General features: G+C 49.4%; 1 protein-coding gene across 4 annotated transcripts in view; it reads right to left on the reverse strand.

The window, feature by feature from the left end:
- The window catches only part of nvl (nuclear VCP like), a 71,238-nt gene that overhangs the window by 24,681 nt on the left and 27,006 nt on the right, over window positions 1-19,551 (reverse strand). For all 4 annotated transcript variants that reach the window (XR_015755050.1, XM_087984533.1, XM_087984537.1 and 1 more), the window contains exons 9-16: window positions 19,259-19,332; window positions 18,263-18,397; window positions 15,494-15,595; window positions 13,991-14,108; window positions 12,948-13,092; window positions 10,698-10,899; window positions 6,350-6,568; window positions 4,584-4,688 (exon numbers count right to left, since the gene is read on the reverse strand). Coding sequence is in view for 3 of the 4 variants with exons in the window: in XM_087984533.1 (XP_087840659.1) it covers window positions 4,584-4,688; window positions 6,350-6,568; window positions 10,698-10,899; window positions 12,948-13,092; window positions 13,991-14,108; window positions 15,494-15,595; window positions 18,263-18,397; window positions 19,259-19,332 (1,100 nt within the window). In the remaining variant the exon portion in view is untranslated. The remainder of the gene's footprint in view (window positions 1-4,583; window positions 4,689-6,349; window positions 6,569-10,697; window positions 10,900-12,947; window positions 13,093-13,990; window positions 14,109-15,493; window positions 15,596-18,262; window positions 18,398-19,258; window positions 19,333-19,551) is intronic.

Below are 19,551 nucleotides of genomic sequence, written 5' to 3' on the forward strand. Positions count from 1 at the left end.
CTGACAGTACACACACCACCAGTGACTACAGTCTCCCACCACTGACCCCACACACATCACCCCAGTAACTAGTGTTCCACCACTGACCCCACACACACTACCCAGTGACTACAGTCTCCCACCACTGACAGCGCACACACCATCCAGTGACTACAGTTTCCCACCACTGACAGCACACACACCATCCAGTGACTACAGTTTCCCACTACTGACAGCACACACACCACCAGTGACTACAGTCTCCCACCACTGACCCCACACACATCACCCCATAACTACAGTGTTCCACCACTGACCCCACACACACCACCCAGTGACTACAGTCTCTCACCACTGACAGCACGCATACTACCCAGTGACTAGTCTCACACAGACTGCACACACCACCAGTGACTACAGTCTCCCACCACAAAGCACGCCCACCTAGTGACTACAGTCTCGCACCACTGACCCCACACACACCACCTAGTGACTAATCTCCCGCCACTGACAGCACACACACCACCTAGTGACTAGTCTCCCAAAGACAGCACATACACCATCCAGTGACTACAGTCTCCCACCATTGACCCCACACACACCACCCAGTGACTACAATCGCCCAGTAACCCCACACAAACCAATGAGTACAGTCTCTTGGCACTGACACTTGCCAGTGACTACAGTCTCCCAACACTGACCACACTCATTGGACCCTCCTTGCGCACTGTCCCATCATACAGCAGAAACCAGATGTCTTGCTGATGATTTTACTTGGATCATTTTCTTCCTGTTGACTTTCTCACATCCCTCATTAAGTTTTTTAGATTAACTAACAATGATTGGAGGTGTGAAGAAGGGTTAGAAACAGGAAGTTCCAGGTTGGAGTTCCACCAGGAAAGCAACCAAGTGACTGGCTCAAAGTCAGAGCAAATTACTGAAAATGCTGGAATCTGTACTGAAAACAACCAATGCTGGAGATCACAGTGGCTCAGACAGCATCCATGGTGAGACAGCAAGTTAACACAAGACTCCAAACATTAGCTTGTTCTTTCCCCCGGATGCTGTCTAAGCCACTGTGATCTCCAGCATTTATTGTTTCCAAATGACTAGCCTACTCCAGTGTCATTTGTTGCTTGTGGTGAGGGTGGACAGCAGGAGCAGAGGAACTGGAGAAGCCCTTGGAATCAATGAGAATGCTGACAATCTGCAACACAGTTCCACAAACCCACTCTTGTCCCATGCATCTTCATACTTGAATAGACATGAATACATTAATCTCAGGTTTATAGTCCCAATTAACCCCACATCAAACATCATCTGTGGCAGAGAGCTCCAAATGTTTGCTGTTCTTTATGCAGAAGTTATGAGAGATGTAGTAAAGCAGTGGGTAAGCCACTGTATCCAGTTCTGGACACCACATTTTAGGAAGAACGTGAAAGCTTTTGAGAGAGTGAAGCAAAGATTGACAAGAATGGTTCCAGTGAAGACAGTCTTCAATGCCCCAGACAAACTGGAGAAGCTGGAATTGTTCTCCTTGTTGGGATCTGAGAGAAGATTTGATCAAAGTGTTTAAAATCAGGAGGAATTGGGAGTTCCCATTGGTGGGAGGGAGCTAGAACCTGAGACCACGGAGGAGTAAGAATTTCTGCCAGTGAGTGGAATGTACTGCCCGAGAGTGGAGGAAGAGAATGTTCAAAACAGGAATGGATAAGCAGCTGAACAGCAAAGGATTGTCGGATTACAGGGAAGAGGCAGAGGTTTGCGGAAATAACCTCCCTTTCCACCCGATCAATTTCCCTTAATATTTCAAAGCTTCATTCAAATCCTGTGTGTAATCAATCCTTCGAATGTAATCCATCAGGTTCAGGTATCACTGTAGTAAATTAAGCAGTTCCAAGCCAGCTGCAGTATTCAGTTACTCCAGCCTTCAAACAGCCCGAGGACAGATCACAAACTGTGCAGGCCCATGACAGACACAGAACAAAGGGACGTGTTCCAGACCCACATGCCTGGAATCCTGCCAGACTGAACATCCAGTCCCTTGAACAATTGCTAAATAAACAATCTGCTCATGTAAACAGTTGGAACTCACCTCCAGCCATAGGATTGTACTCTGTCCATCAAAATACTCCCTGTACCTCGGAGTACTTTACAGAAAAACACTGAAGTCTATAAATGATTCTGCCTGTGCTGGAAAACCCATTTTCATCGCTGGTACCTAAAATCACTGACCATTAAACTATAAGCTATAGGAGCAGAATTTGGCCACTCTGCCCATCAAGTCCCTTCTGCCATTAAGTCATGGCTGATATCTTTCTCAACCCCATTAGACTTGATCGCCTTCTCAATCAAGAACCTAGCTATAATCTGTCTGAAAGAAACTCAATGACTTGGCCTCCACAGCCCTCTGCGACAATGCATTCAACAGATTCACCACCCTCTAGCTGAAGAAACTCCACCTTATCTCTATTCAACAGGGTCCTCCCCTCACTCTGTGGCAATGGCTATCCTGGTATTAGGAGCAGTCCCTCATGGTCCCTGGCCAATCAAACTCAAGACTTGTAACTGACACGGTATAGGTTGCCAGTCTCCACTTATCAACAGGGGGGGTGGTGGGAGGGAGAGAGAGTACATACACGAGAGAGGGGAGACAGGACGGCAGGAGAGGATAGGCAAGGAGAGGAGACAGACAGACGGGGGGGGGGAAGAGACAGACAGGTGGGGAGGGGGGGTTGGGGAGGCGGGGGGGAAGTAGGGGTAAGGGAGATCGAAGGAAATGACTCACCATGTACTTGGGATAAGACCAGGAGTTTGCGACATCAGCTCAAGGAAAGAAAGAAAACCGTTCCCACCAAAGACTGTGAAACATCAACTCTATCACTGCTGTCCCTGCTCTGCCATTCTATACAACAGCCCCAGGATCAGTAAACCATCTGTCACAGGTCATATATTGGATCGGGTATCTAACTAAACAGCTACTGTTTAACAAACTGAATAAACATGCTGAAAATTGTTTACAAATGGTCGACTATCTATACACAGTAACTGTCATCATGATTCCACCAAAATCAATGACATCTTCTTATCCACTCTTCTACAGGCCCCTGCACCTCACCCTCTCCCAGGATAGCACTGGCACCTTTACTTTCTCCCACCTCATTCTCCTAGGCTCCTAACACTTGGCCCATCTGTAGTAACTGTTTTGTACCTCTTTCAATTTAGCCTGCTCTGCTCGCTCCACACAACCTCCTGTACATTGGGAAGGGCAGGCTCAGTGATCACATTGTGCGTAAGTATGGCCTCTGGTGGACTGTCATGTTAATCATGACCTTGCTCTCCTACTCACGTCTGTCCATGTTCTGCTGCCACATCCCAGCAAAGCCACAGTAAGCTGCAGGAGCAGCATCCCGTCTCCAAGAACAAGGTTTATATCCTGCACACAACATCACGTTCCACAACTTCAGAGCAATTTCAAGGCTAGAGTTGAACCAGAGCCCAAGGTACGAGGGAACCAGGGGAGAATAAGGGTCTGGGGTCAGAGAGACAGGGTAAGGGTTAACTCTAATCCAGAGGAGAATGAGGGACGAAAAATATCACTTCATTCAGGCAGCTCAGTGAAGGTTCACCAGACTGACCCCTGGTATGGAGAGACTGTGTTATGATTTGGACTCATTGGAGTTTAGAAGAATGAGATGACCTCATTAAATGTAAAGGACTGGATCGAAGTTTGCTCACGGAGCTGGAAGGTTTGTTTTCAGATGTTTCATCACCATACTAGGTATCATCAGTGAGTCTCTGGTGAAGCACTGGTGGTACAGCCCACTTTTTATTGGTGTGTTTAGGTTTCCTTGGGTTGGTGATGCCATTTCCTGTGGTGATGCCACTTACTGTCCTTTTCTTCAGGAGTGTACGAAACAGAATCCAAGTCAATGTGTTTGTTGATAGAGTTCTGGTTGGAGTGCCATGATTCTAGGTAGAGGACTCTTAAAGGGGCTTGACAGAGTAAATGCTGAGAGAATGCCTCCCCTCATGGGAGAGTTGAGGACTACAGACAATTTCAGAATAAAAGGAGCGCCAATTTAAAACTGAGATGAGGAGGAATTTCTTCTGAGGGTTTAGAATTCCTTGTCACAGAGAGCTGTGGGGTCAGAGAGTCCTTGTCTATATTTAAGACTGAGATTGATATCTTGACCTAGTCACGGGGAATTTGCCGTGGGGAAAAGGCAGAAAAGTCAGCGCAAGCAGCGTCAGATCAGCCGTGATCCTAATGAACAGGCTCAAGGGGCTAAATGGCCTACTCCTATTTCCAATGATCTGATGCATCAGAGAGGCCTGGTATAGAATGAGGGACAAGGATCAGAGAGACCTGGTATAGAATGAGGGACAAGGATCAGAGAGACCTGGAGATGAACAACAGTCACACATCTGAGAGAAACTGAAAGGATTTGCCCCCACATGAGCAGATGGTTCTGAATTTATTTCACAAGTTTCCATTGAAAGAATGTGAATTCCTGACCTACAGGTCACTGTGTCACTGCACAACAGTGGTAGGGGAACACAGCTAACTGGGGTGAGGGATGGGGGGTTTACAGGGCACTCACCTTGGCCAACAGTGTCTTCCCACAGCCTGGAGGTCCAGCCAATAGCAGACCAGCTGGGCTGGACAGTCCCAGAAGCTGGAAATGCTCTGGGTATCGGATCGGAGCCTAAAGAAACAGAGAAAAGGAGGGAGGGTCAGCAACAAGAGACACTCATGGTGATCCCAGCCGTGCCAGGTCCTGACCCACAAAAAAAAGGAGGCAGTCAGAGGAATATCCACATTAGTGACATTTTCTCATTTTGTTGCTGGGATGTGGTCACCACTGCGGGCCCATAGTCAATTACATCAGTGTGAGGCTGGAGTCACCTGTGGGTCAGACCAGGTAAGGACAGCAGGATTCCTTCCCGAAATGACATCAGTGAGCCAGATGGGCTTTATGCCAACCGGCAGTGGTTCCAATGGTCTCCATTAGAGGAGGCTTTTAATTCCAAATGAATTCAAATTTCATCAGCTGCCACAGTAGGATTCAAACCCATGACCCAGAATGTTACCTGGGGTTCAAGATTACAACTTAAAGTGAGATTATCACCATATCAGCAGAATGGAATGACACACCAGCTCCAATCAGAGGTGCACACCTGTTTTGTGTAATGTTAAATATATAAATGAGAAGATAAAGGTTCATAATATACTGCACACGGAGGGACTAACAGAGATCTCACATCGGGTTCAAAAATTGCTGGAAAATCTCAGCAGGTCTGGCAGCATTTGTGGGAAGAAATCAGATGCTGAAACGTTTCAGAGCTGAAGAAGGGTCACCTGACCCAAAACATTAATTCTCTCTCCTCGGATGCTGCCAGACCTGCTGAGCTTTTCCAGCAATTTGTTTTTGTTTTCAATGTCCAGCAGCCGCAATTATTTCTGTGTTTTTGCACACTGAGATGTAAGGAATGCAAAAGAGACAGAGAAAGCTGACAACATCAGCAGAACACACAGTACCTGTCAGGTTTTGACCTCATTGTTATGGACTCCAAAATTTACCTGCGCTTGAGAGGTAGGACAGGTAATCTCCTGAGTCAGTGTTTCGAGGGGACGGGTTAGGACAGTTGGTGATCTCCTGAGTCTGTCTCTTTAGGTGACTGTCTAGATCAGAGTGGTGCTGGAAAAGCAAAGCAGGTTAGGCAGCATCGGAGAAGCAGGAAAATTTACTTTTGGGGCAAAAGCCCTAAATCAGGAACACATTCCTGACGAAGGGCTTATGCCCGAAACGTCAATTTTTCTGCTCCTTGGATGCTGCCTGATCTGCTGTGCTTTTCCAGCACCACTCTAATCTAGACTCTGATCTCCAGCATCTGCAGTCCTCACTTTCCCCTCTTTAGGGGACAGATTAGGACAGGTGGTGATCTCCTGAGTCGGTGTATTTAGGGGAATGGGTTAGGACAGGTGGTGATCTCCTGAGTCGGTGTATTTAGGGGAATGGGTTAGGGCGGGTGGTGATCTCCTGAGTCGGTGTGTTTAGGGGAACGAGTTAGGGCGGGTGGGTGATCTCCTGAGTCGGTGTGTTTAGGGGAATGGGTTAGGGCGGGCGGGTGATCTCCTGAGTCAGTGTATTTAGGGGAACGGGTTAAGGCGGGTGGTGATCTCCTGAGTCAGTGTATTTAGGGGAACGGGTTAGGGACTGTGGTGATCTCCTGAGTTATTGTTTGGGGCAGTGTATGGAATGTATTCTCTGAGGTGATGGCTATAAACAGCACTATGTACTAGTAAAGGATAAATCAGAATGAACATTGCCAAGGTTCTAGCCAGATTCAAGCTGGGTCTGCATACCAGAATAGCCATGGAGAGCTCCTCACGGATTTCTTGTAGAGCTCCTATATCAGCCCAAGTCACATCAGGCACAGTGGCAAATCCTTCCCGCTTGGCTGAGGGCTGGACCACCGACAGTGAATCAGTGAAATCAGTCATCTCTATGTGGAGTTTCTGCAGCTCCTTCTCAGAGAGAGGCGATGGATCTTTCAGCAATGTACACAGCCTCTCAAACTCAGCCTGAAAGAGATGGACTTTTGTTATTTTTTATAGAACATAGAAGAATACAGCGCACTACATGCCGTTTGGCCCTCGATGTTGTGCCGATGCAAGCCCACCTAACCTACACTAGCCCACTATCCTCCATATGCCTATCCAATGCCCACTTAAATGCCCATAAAGAGGGAGTGTCCACCACTGCTACTGGCAGGGCATTCCATGAACTCACGACTCGCTGAGTAAAGAACCTACCCCTAACATCTGTCCTATACCTACCCCTCCTTAATTTAAAGCTATGCCCCCTTGTAATAGCTGACTCCATACGTGGAAAAAGGTTCTCACGGTCAACCCTATCTAAACCCCTAATCATCTTGTACACCTCTATCAAGTCACCCCTAAACCTTCTTTTCTCCAATGAAAACAACCCCAAGTGCCTCAGCCTTTCCTCATACATCTTCCGACCATACCAGGCAACATCCTGGTAAATCTCCTCTGCACCCGTTCCAGTGCCTCCACATCCTTCCTATAGTATGGCGATCAAAACTGCACACAATACTCCAGATGCGGCCGCACCAGAGTCTTATACAACTGCAATATGATCTCAGGACTCCGGAACTCAATTCCTCTACCAATAAAAGCCAGTACGCCATATGCCTTCTTCACCGCACTATTTACCTGGGTGGCAACTTTCAGAGATCTGTGTACATGGACACCAAGATCCCTCTGCTCATCCACACTACCAAGTATCTGACCATTAGCCCAGTACCCCGTCTTTTTGTTACTCTTACCAAAGTGAATCACCTCACACTTAGCTACATTGAACTCCATTTGCCACCTTTCTGCCCAGTCCTGCAGCTTATCTATATCCCGCTGTAACCTGCTACATCCTTCCTCACTGTCAACAGCTCCTCCGACTTTCGTATCATCCGCAAACTTGCTCACCCAACCTTCTAGCCCCTCCTCCAGGTCATTTATAAAAATGACAAACAGCAATGGTCCCAAAACAGATCCTTGCGGAACACCGCTAGTAACGGCACTCCAAGATGAACCTTTACCATCAACTACTACCCTCTGTCTTCTTCCAGCCAGCCAATTCCTAATCCAAACCTCCAACTCACCCTCAATGCCATACCTCCGTATGTTTTGAAGTAGCCTACCATGGGGAACCTTATCAAACGCCTTACTAAAATCCATATACACCACATCTACCGCTTTCCCCTCGTGCACCTCCTTAGTCACCTTCTCAAAGAATTCAATAAGCTTTGTGAGGCACGACCTGCCCTTCACAAAACCATGCTGACTATCCTTGATCACATTATTCCTATCCAGATGTTCATAAATCCTATCCCTTACAATTCTCTCTAAGACTTTGCCCACAACAGAAGTGAGACTCACCGGCCTATAGTTACTAGGGTTATCCCTACTCCCCTTCTTGAACAAGGGAACCACATTTGCTAGCCTCCAGTCTTCTGGCACTACTCCTGTAGACAACGAGGACATAAAAATCAAGGCCAATGGCTCTGCAATCTCCTCCCTTGCTTCCCAGAGAATCCTAGGATAAATGCCATCAGGCCCAGGGGACTTATCTATTTTCACCCTTTCCAGAATTTCAACACCTCTTCCCTACATAACTCAAAGCCATTCATTCTACTTAATTGTGACTCAGTATTTTCCTTTTCTCATTTATCCCTTAATTGTCTGTGTGAATGCGGCAGAAAACAAAAGTCATTTGGTTTAAATAAACATTAATTATTTTTTGTTAAAGTTACTTCATTGTTAATAAATGTCTTTACTTAAGACATAAGCAGGACGTCTGATATCGATTATTCACAAAGTTTTTTTAAAATAACCAGTTCCAAAAAGTGTTAAAAACCACACAACACCAGGTTATAGTCCAACAGGTTTAATTGGAAAGATGGTTGAAGGAGCAGCGCTCCAAAAGCTTGTGCTTCCAATTAAACCTGTTGGACTATAACCTGAGGTTGTGATTTTTAACATTGTACAGCCCAGTCCAACTCCAGCATCTCCAAATCATGACTATCATCAACACCACTAACTGCCGGTTTAAGAAGTGTGGTTAGGAACCACTGGTGTTTGTGAGGACTTTAATTTTACTGTGTTGCCATGACATACACAGGGAGAGTGATTTCATTTGGCAGATAGGAATACAATTACTCACTTCCTTCAATTCTGCACTCTCATTAGACCCTTGGTTCACTTATTTCTGGGAGGTTACTGGTGCCTTCTTTTGTGAGAACTGAACCAAAGTAAATGTTCAATTCCTCTGCCATTTCTTCGGTTCCAATATAATTACAGGGGGCTGTCACAGAAACCAGTAAAATTGTAACAAGACAGGGTAAACACGGGAAGGTACTTGATGAATGGGGAGTCCAGAACCAGGAGTCACAGTTTAAGGTTGGCCATTTAGAACGGAGACGAGATGAAAGGTCTTCACTCAGAGTTGGTGGGGGGTGCCTGTGGAATTCTCTGCCACAGAAAGCAGTTGAGACCATAACATTTCAAAAGGGAGTTAGATATAGTTCTTATGGCTAAAGGAATCAAAGGGTTGGGGACAAAGTGGTAACAGCGCACAGAGATGTATGATCAGCCATGATCACATCGAATGGTGTCGCAGACTCAAAAAGGGCCAAATGGTCCAACCCCGCTCTTATTTTCAATGTTTCGATAATCTCCCCCATTTCTGACACAAAGGAACCTGCACTTGTTCTTACTCTTTTTCTCTTCACACATTTATAGAAATGTTGAGGGGGGTGTTAATTTTACTCCCATACTTTATTACCCCCCTGTTGATTAACCATTTGGTTCTCTAATGCTGAACTCTGAAATGCTCCCAATTCTCAGGCTTGTTGCTTTTTCTGGCAATTTTATGTCTCTTGTTTGGAATGAATTCTAAACGCAATTTCACTTTTTATCATTGTATTCCATTTGTGAGACCTTTGTCCAGTCACTTCACCTATCAATACCCTTCTAAAGCAACCTTAAGTCCTGCTCAATTTCCGTTCCTACCTACATTTCTGTCAGTAGAATATTTGGCAATAATACCTCCCATTCTTTAACGCTTCGATACATTTAAGCAGCGGTCCCAGCACCAAACACTGCAGCTTACTGTTCATTACATCTCCCATCCCTTCATCTATCTAGTCACCTGCCACCCCTTCACTCCCTCCCTCTACCCACTCTCCTTCCACCTTGCTCTTAATTCCATACCTGACTCTGTGTTATACTTGGTCTGGGAATATTTGATGGAGAAGGGGAGAGAGAACTTTCTCTGTATCTAATCCCACGCTATACTAGTCCGGAGAGTGTTTGATTGGGACAGATTAGAGATAGCTATACTCTGTATCTAACCTTTCTTGGACTCACCTGGTAGTATTTGATGGGCAAAGTTGGGAGGGAGCTTTATTTTCAGTTTAAGAGTACAAGGAGCTTTACTCTCTATCTAACCCCATGTTGACACTGTCCTGAGAACATTTGAAGGGGACAGTGCAAAGGAATCTTTACTTTGTAACTCACCCTCTGCTGTACTTTGAAATGTTTGAAGTGGACAGTGTCGAAGGAGCTTTATTTTCAGGTTAAAAGAGTAGAATGAGCTTTACTCTGTATCTAACCCTGTGCTGTTCCTATCCTGGTGGTGTACAATGGGGATAGTGTAGAATGAGCTTTACTCTGTATCTAACCCCGTGCTGTTCCTTTCCTGGTGGTGTAAGATGGGGATAATGTAGAATGAGCTTTACTCTGTATCTAACCCCGTGCTGTTCCTATCCTGGTGGTGTATGATGGGGATAGTGTAGAGAGAGCTTTACTCTGTATTTAACCCCGTGCTGTTCCTATCCTGGGAGTGTTTGATGGGGATAGCGTAGAGGGAGCTTTAACCCCGCGCTGTTCCTATCCTGGTGGTGTACAATGGGGATAGTGTAGAGGGGGTTTACTCTGTATCCAACCCCGTGCTGTTCCTATCCTGGGAGTGTTTGATGGGGATAGTGTAGAGGGAGCTTTAACCCCATGCTATTCCTATCCTGGTGGTGTACAATGGGGAGAGTGTAGAGGGAGTTTTACACTGTTATCTAACCCCATGCTGCCCCTGTCCTGGCAGTGTTGGACAGGCTAGGGGAGAATCAAGGTTCCTCACCAGTTCTGTTTGTTGCTGTGAAGTATCTGCTTGTCTGCTGTCTTCGCGTTGCTGGATCAGAACACGGTTAACCGTGTGCATGGCTGCTTCCCGACACAGAGCCATCAAGTCAGCACCCACATAGCCAGGGGTCAGGCGGGCAAGCTGGCGAAAATCAAACAATTCCGGAAGTTTCAGTCTTCGACACAAAGTCCTCAAAATCCTGACAGGAATCAGGGAAATGATCAGATAATTACAGGGAGAATGTACATACCAGCCACAGAATGTCAGCAAAAGGGATATACAAATTATCTGTCTTAATCTGCAGACACCAGCATTTATGGAGAGATGGTGCTTTCGTGGTAATGTTGATGGACTAGTAATCCGTAACCACAAGTTAGAGAAATAGGCTCAAATACTGCCATGGTCAAACTTAAAGGAGGTGTCTGTTACGTAGGTATTTAGGTATGTGCTGTCCCTTTAAGAGAACAGGTCAGGTGACCCAGAGGCAGGAGCTGGAGCAGGCAGTCTAAAACCCAACTGTGGAGCTGAGAGGACACACAATAAAAGTATTCCCTGTTCAAGTTTACCCTCTCTCTACCTCATTTTCTACTTCTGGCTCTCGTGAACCCACAACCATAATGTTGAAGCAGTCACGGGGGGGGGGGGTGGGAACGGTCTGCAATTGATGCCAGTTAAGAACGGTACACACCAGGGAGGGGGCCATGAGTGGTAGCTACAAGGGGACTCCGGCCACAGCCACTGGCTGAAGAGGGGAGTACTCACCCTTCCAGAGTTTACCGGAACTGTTGTGAGGGCACATGGACTGCGGTCAATACCAGGGAAGAACAGTACACTAGCTCAGTTAGTGAGGGAGTAGAGGACATCTGCAGCTTTCACTGAGTGCACATGGGCTGCGAACGCCGACGAGACTAGAGTGTGGGAAAAATTCCCACCGTCAGTTTGTGGCTTCCGACACAAAGCCATCCAGTGGAAGCAACAAGCAATAAAGACACACCTGGATTTCCAGACAGCTTCTGAAATTGCAATGATGGGGTTGGCCACCAGCGAAGCAACACAGCCAAGTGAAGACGCCCAGGTGCACCAAGTAGCAGAACCTCAGCAGACTGTGTTGAATGCCACTGATATATGATTAGTGACCACAAAGGAGGCAACGTGCTGGACTCGAGAAGCCCAGGGCTACAGGTGTAAGCATGTGGGCCATACTACCTGAAATCGCCAGGTCCAACTCAAGCAAGAGAAGGGATTAATTCAGAGAACAAGGCACAAGGTACACACCACCAGCCAGGAAATAGACCAGGAGCCAGCCTGGTTTACAGGAAAAGCAAAAGCCCAGAGTCAGCAGAGCTTCGGTTAAACATACTGTCGGTATAGGTGGAAGCTGAACATTTCTGGGTTCTTCCCAAATTCAAGGGGAAGCCAGTAAAGATGGAAGTGGATACAGGTGCAGCAGTGTCTCTGATTCAATAGATGGGAAAGGTTAAAGGCCCTGCCACTGGAGCCTGCCAAGATTACACCACTGATATACACTGAACAAGTGGCACATACACACACAGCCAACACTCAAGAAGCTTGACACCACCATCCAGGACAAAGCAGACTGCTTGATTGGCACCACATTCACTTACATCCTCTCCACTCAGTGTGTACTGACTAAAAGATGTACTGAAAAAGTTTACCAAAGATCCTTAGACAGCATTTTCCAAACTTATGACCACTTCCATCTAGAAGGACAAGGGCAGCAGATACATGGGACCACCAGCCCCTGCAGGTTCACCTCCAAACCAATCACCATCCTGCCTTGCTGTTCCTTCACTGTTACTGGGTCAAAATCCTGGAATTCCCTCCCTAAGGGCATTTACCAACAGCACACAGACTGCAGCAGCTCAAGAAGGCAGCTCACCACCACTTTCTCAAGACCAGCTAATGACGGACAATAAATGCTAGTCAACCAGCGACGCCCATGTCCCATGCATGAAGCTTTTTAAATCTTCTTCAATGGTGGACCATGCACAAGTGGCCTACCCTGGTCCTAATTGGTACATTCTATCAAAGATGAATAAGATGGAAATAATCAATCAAGATCCTCCCCTTGGGTGGGGAGGCAAAAGGAAAATCCTCTGTCACACGAAGAGTCCATTGACTGAAAAGGGAGGCAGGGACTTGTCACAGGAAGAGTCCATTCACTGCAGAAGGCTGAATGGTCATTAACATGTCTTCACTGCACAGCAACAGACTGATCAGACTCACTGTTCACGGGCACCCTCACTTGGAATTCCCAGACAAATCTCCCGGTCAAAGCGTCCAGCTCTTCGCAGTGCAGGGTCCAATGAGTCTGGCCGGTTGGTCGCACCGATAACCAGGACTTGTGTGGTGCTGGCCAGATTATTCAGATCTGTAACAACAAAGTATGGGACACTCATCAAATCTCACCCACAATTCAACAGTGCTCATTGCAACCACACCCACAGCTTTACAGAGTCCCAGCTAAACACCGGTCCAGTTTCACAATCCCGACTGAGACAGCGAGCAGCACACAGAATAAACAGCAGAGTAGAAAGGACAAGAGAGATTAACAAAAGGTGCTGCATGATGAGGTGCTTTTTAAAATCAAATTCTAATTATTGCCCAGTCTTCAATAATCTGTCAGAACTACTACATAAAACAAGAGTCTTTAAAATTCCAACTGCTGCTTTGTAAAGCCCATATTACACCTGACACTAATGGCCAAAAAATGACAGTTCAGCATAAGAAACACTGGGAGTAGGACAGGGTGAGTCACAGTTACTCAGACAGTGGGCAGAATAAAACCAATTAAATAAACGGAAGCCGCTTGAAGCTTATGGAGGAATTAGGAATGTAAGGGCAGTCTGTCTACGTGTGCCATAATGTATCTGCTGTATAACATTGTATATTGTAATTGGGTGCTTACTGAGGAAACATGGATGTATTGAACTAACTCTAAACACCGTTAGCATTGTTTGTTAAAGCAAAGAACTTTTTTTTAAAAATCATAAACTGGACCAGGATTTGGGGCTGGGGGGTAGAGGACAGTAACAGAGAGAAGGTAACAACGCCAAACAAAGAAACAACTCAGTGACAATTGCTGAGCTGAGATTGCTGTGCAGGTGAGTAGAGATGTTGGGCAGCTCGGAGATGCTGAAGGGACCTTCCCCAGTGTCGAGCTCTGAGACCCTGTTCCCCAGTTCCGGGCTCCGAGACCCCGCTCCCCAAACCCACAATGAGTCTCCATGTCCCAGCAGCACCCCTTCTCTGCACACAGCGGGACTCACCGTCCATGCAGGTCAGCAGCTGAGCCACAATCCGACGTTCCATATCTTTTGAAGCCACTTCCCGTTTGGGAGAAATGGCATCAATCTCATCAATGAAAACGATGCAGGGAGCCTGCAGCTGGTGTAAAAGGAACAGGATCACATCTGTGCGTACTGACATCGAAATCAATAACTACATCAGGAAGCAGCAGCTAACGTTCCTGACAACGGCTTCAGGCACAGGCAACAAGACAATCCCACGGTGATTGGTTACACCTTTCAGGGAACAGAAGATCACCCCCATCCTCAGGGTACCAGGAGAACACCCCCTCACCCACCCTGCCCCACCAAGCACGGGGAACTAATGAGGCGAGAGGTGGAGGCAATAGACAATAGGTGCAGGAGTAGGCCATTCTGTCCTTAGAGCCTGCACCACTATTTATTATGATCATGGCTGATCATCCTTAATCAGTATCCTGTTCCTGCTTTATCTCCATAACCCTTGATTCCACTATCCTTGAGAGATCTATCCAACTCTTTCTTAAATGAATCCAGAGACTGGGCCTCCACTGCCCTCTGGGGCAGAGCATTCCACACAGCCACCACTCTCTGGGTGAAGAAGTTTCTCCTCATCTCTGTCCTAAATGGTCTACCCCGTATTTTTAAGCTGGGTCCTCTGGTTCGGCACTCACCCATCAGCGGAAACATTTTTCCTGCCTCCAGAGTGTCCAATTCTTTAATAATCTTATATGTCTCAATCAGATCCCCTCTCAGTCTTCGTAACTCAAGGGTTACAAGCCCAGTCGCTCCAGTCTTTCAGTGTAAGATAGTCCCGCCATTCCAGGAATTGACCTCGTGAACCTACGCTGCACTCCCTCAATAGCCAGAATGTCTTTCCTCAAATTTGGAGACCAGAACTGCACACAGTACTCCAGGGTGTGGTCTCACCAGGGCCCTGTACAGCTGCAGAAGCACCTCTTTGCTTCTATACTCAATTCCTCTTGTTAGGAAGGCCAGCATGCTATTAGCCTTCTTCACTACCTGCTGTACCTGCATGCTTGCCTTCATTGACTGGTGTACAAGAACACCCAGATCTCTCTGTACTGCCCCTTTACCTAAATTGATTCCATTTAGGTAGTAATCTGCCTTCCTGTTCTTGCCACCAAAGTGGATAACCATACATTTATCCACATTAAACTGCATCTGCCATGCATCTGACCACTCCCCTAACTTGTCCAGGTCACCCTGTAATCTCCTAACGTCCTCATCACATTTCACCCTGCCACCCAGCTTAGTATCATCAGCAAATTTGCTAATATTATTACTAATACCATCTTCTATATCATTAACATATATTGTAAAAAGCTGCGGTCCCAGTACTGATCCCTGCGGTACTCCACTGGTCACTGCCTGCCATTCCGAAATGGAGCCATGGGGAGGTGAGAAGAGGAGCTGATAAGCTAAGTTCCTGGAATCAGAGTGATTACCAAGTCAGATTGATCTCCTTTCCCACTGGCTACTCACCACAGCTTCTTCAAAAAGTTCTCGTAGTTTCTGCTCAGAGTCTCCAGAAACCCCAGATACAATCTCAGTCGCAGCAACTTTCAACATCGGCAGCTCCAGCTCCTGTACGACAGGAAAACCATAGGCAACAGCGTACAGCAAGTATTAACCTGAAACTCATTCCCAGTCAGACCAGTCTCCGTCTACCCTCAAAACCAGAGCAGTCCCCTACACCAGAGACCGGACCCCAACCCCAGAGCAGTCCCTTACACCCGAGACCAGACATTCCCCGCCCCCACCAACCCCAGAGCAGTCCCTTCCACCCGAGACCAGACCCCAACACTCCAACCCCACAGCAGTCCCTTACACCCGAGACCAGACACCCCCCCACCCCCAGAGCAGTCCCCTACACCCGAGACCAGACACCCCCCTACACCCGAGACCAGACACACCCCCAACATCCCCAGAGCAGCCCCCTACACCCGAGACCAGACATCCCCCCCCACCCCCAGTGCAGCCCCTTACACCCGAGACCAGACATCCCCCCCACCCCCACAGCAGTCCCTTACACCCGAGACCAGACATCCCCCCCCCCACCCCCAGTGCAGCCCCTTACACCCGAGACCAGACATCCCCCCCAACCCCCAGAGCTGCCCCCTACACCAGAGACCAGTCCCCAACGCCCCACCCCCAGAGCAGTCCCCTACACCCGAGACCAGACACCCACCCACCCCCAGAGCAGCCCCCTACACCCGAGACCAGACACCCACCCACCCCCAGAGCAGTCCCCTACACCCGAGACCAGACACCCACCCACCCCCAGAGCAGCCCCCTACACCCGAGACCAGACATCCCCCTCCCCCCCCACCCCCAGAGCAGCCCCCTACACCCGAGACCAGACATCCCCCCCCTACCCCCAGTGCAGCCCCCTACACCCGAGACCAGACATGCCCCCCCACCCCCAGTGCAGTCCCCTACACCCGAGACCAGACAGACATCGCCCCCCCCGCCCCCAGTGCAGTCCCCAACACCCGAGACCAGACATCCCCCCCAACCCCCAGAGCAGCCCCCTACACCAGAGACCAGTCCCCAACGCCCAACCCCCAGAGCAGTCCCTTACACCCGAGACCAGACATTCCCCCCCCCACCAACCCTATTGCAGTCCCTTACACCCGAGACCAGACATCCCCCCCCCCACCAACCCTAGTGCAGTCCCTTACACCCAAGACCAGACATTCACCCACCCCACCAACCCCAGAGCAGTCCCTTACACCCGAGACCAGACCCCAACACCCCAACCCCAGAGCAGCCCCTTACACCCGAGACCAGACCCCAACACCCCAACCCCACAGCAGTCCCTTACACCCGAGACCAGACACACCCCCCTAACCCCAGAGCAGCCCCTTACACCCGAGACCAGACACCCCCCACTAACCCCAGTGCAGTCCCCTACACCCGAGACCAGACATCCCCCCCCACCCCCAGTGCAGTCCCCTACACCAGAGACCAGACACCCCCCCCACCCCCAGTGCAGTCCCCTACACCCGAGACCAGACATCCCCCCCACCCCCAATGCAGTCCCCTACACCCGAGACCAGACATCCCCCCCCCACCCCCAGTGCAGTCCCCTACACCCGAGACCAGATAGACATCGCCCCCCCCACCCCCAGTGCAGTCCCCTACACCCGAGACCAGACATCCCCCCAACCCCCAGAGCAGCCCCCTACACCAGAGACCAGTCCCCAACGCCCCACCCCCAGAGCAGTCCCTTACACCCGAGACCAGACATTCCCCCCCATCAACCCTATTGCAGTCCCTTACACCCGAGACCAGACATTCCCCCCCATCAACCCTAGTGCAGTCCCTTACACCCAAGACCAGACATTCAACCCCCCCACCAACCCCAGAGCAGTCCCTTACACCCGAGACCAGACCCCAACACCCCAACCCCACAGCAGTCCCCTACACCCGAGACCAGACATCCCCCCCCCCCACCCCCAGTGCAGCCCCCTACACCAGAGACCAGTCCCCAACGCCCCACCCCCAGAGCAGTCCCCTACACCCGAGACCAGACACCCCCCCACCCCCAGAGCAGCCCCCTACACCCGAGACCAGACATCCCCCCCCACCCCCAGTGCAGCCCCTTACACCAGAGACCAGACATCCCCCTCCCCCCCCACCCCCAGAGCAGCCCCCTACACCCAAGACCAGACATCCCCCTCCCCACCAACACCAGTGCAGTCCCCTATACCCGAGACCAGACACCCCCCTCACCCCAGAGCAGTCCCCTATACCCGAGACCAGACATTCCCCCCCCCCCACCAACACCAGTGCAGTCCCCTATACCCGAGACCAGACACCCCCCCCACCCCAGAGCAGTCCCCTATACCCGAGACCAGACATTCCCCCCCCCACCCCCAGAGCAGTCCCCTATACCCGAGACCAGACATACCCCCCACCCCCAGAGCAGTCCCCTACACCCGAGACCAGACCTTCCCCTGCGGCAGCCCCCTATAGTAGAGACCAGACTTTCTCCCAGATCAGTCCCTTATATTCTAGATCGGAACTTTGGAGTTGGTCCCACATCAAGACTGGACTGTCCAATAGGGATGGTATTCCAGAAGTGGACGTTCTCAGGCCACATCCCAAACTTGGTAATTCGGACTGGGATATTCCCAGACCTTTCTCTCAGACCGGAACCCTGCCACTGAGACCGGAACCTGGAATGGGACAATCCCAGGCGAGGTCACATCCCTGTGATGAGAGTTTCTGACTGCAGATGGGTCTTACCCCAGCAATAGCTTGTGCCAACAGTGTCTTCCCACAGCCTGGGGGTCCATGTAACAGGAATCCTCGGGGTGGTACCACACCCAGCTGCTGGTATACCTCAGGATGTCTCATGTGAATCAGTAGCTGGCACACAGCCTGCAACAGCAAGGCAGAAAACCATTTGTGGATCACGTTAGCTTCTCCTCTTTATGAGCAGCACCCCCTAAAGCCCACAAGGCGAATCCCCTGCCTGCTGCTCTCTCCTGCCCCATCCTCCCTATCTCTAACTCCTTGCTCTCTGTCCTCCCTCTCTCAACCCCTCCTTACCTGTACTCCCTCTCACCTTCCCCACCCCACCACATCCTCTCTCCCCTGGTCTTTTCTCCCCACCTCTCTCACCCACAACTCCCTTTTCTCTCTCTCCCTCCCATTCCTCCCTCCTCTCTCCCTAAGGGAGGGAGTGGATGCTTGTCAATGTGTTCTGTTCTGGATAGTGTCAAGCTTCTTGCCTGACTTGTGCCTTAAGGATGGTAGACAGGCTTTGGAGTGTCTGGAGGGGAGTTCTTTGCTGCAGTATTCCCAGCCTGTTATTCCCTCACCACCTGCTGCAGACCCAGTTTACCAGCGATGTTCGTTACCATCTCAATCGGGAATGCTGCTGCAGAGCCACTGTTGGTGATGGACACTGAAATCCCTCACCCAGGGCACCTTCTGCACCACTGCCACCCTCAGTGCTTCCTCCAAGTGTTCTCTATCATGGAGGATTACTGACTCATCAGCTGAGGGAGGTTGGTACGTGGTAATCAAGACGTTTCCTTGCCCATGTTTCACCCGAAGACATGAGACCTCATTATATCTGCAGTCAATGTTGGGGGCTCCCAGTGCACTCCCTCCTGACTGTCTCCCACCGTGCCTGAAAGGGCCCTCTTATGGCACAGTGGTAATGTCCTTACCCCTGGATTGGGTGGCACAGACTGCTATAGACCATCATGACCAGTCTAGCCAGCTGCCCTTTACCTTTAAGGTTCCTTCACAGCCACCGACATCCTCAAACGTCACTGTCGAATGATGCAGTTCAAATCCTTTCTTTGCTGTTAAAGAGAAAGAGAAAGATACAACGTGAGTGCAATGGCTCAATGCAGAGGGTAAGGGTAAGGGTCACAGCTGGTACAAACTCCTGCAGACCATGCCAATCTGTCTAGGTCAGGGTATGGAGTCAGGCCAGGGCTGGGAAGGGAGGTGGCGCAGAGAAGTAAAATCAGTCCGGGAGTGATGTGTAGGAATAGAGTCAATACTGGCAAGTGGGAGGG

The sequence above is a fragment of the Chiloscyllium plagiosum genome, unplaced genomic scaffold, assembly GCF_037043375.1.
Source record: "Chiloscyllium plagiosum isolate Xiang-an unplaced genomic scaffold, Cpla_swu_hap1 HiC_scaffold_3, whole genome shotgun sequence".
NCBI classification, from domain to species: Eukaryota; Metazoa; Chordata; class Chondrichthyes; order Orectolobiformes; family Hemiscylliidae; genus Chiloscyllium; species Chiloscyllium plagiosum.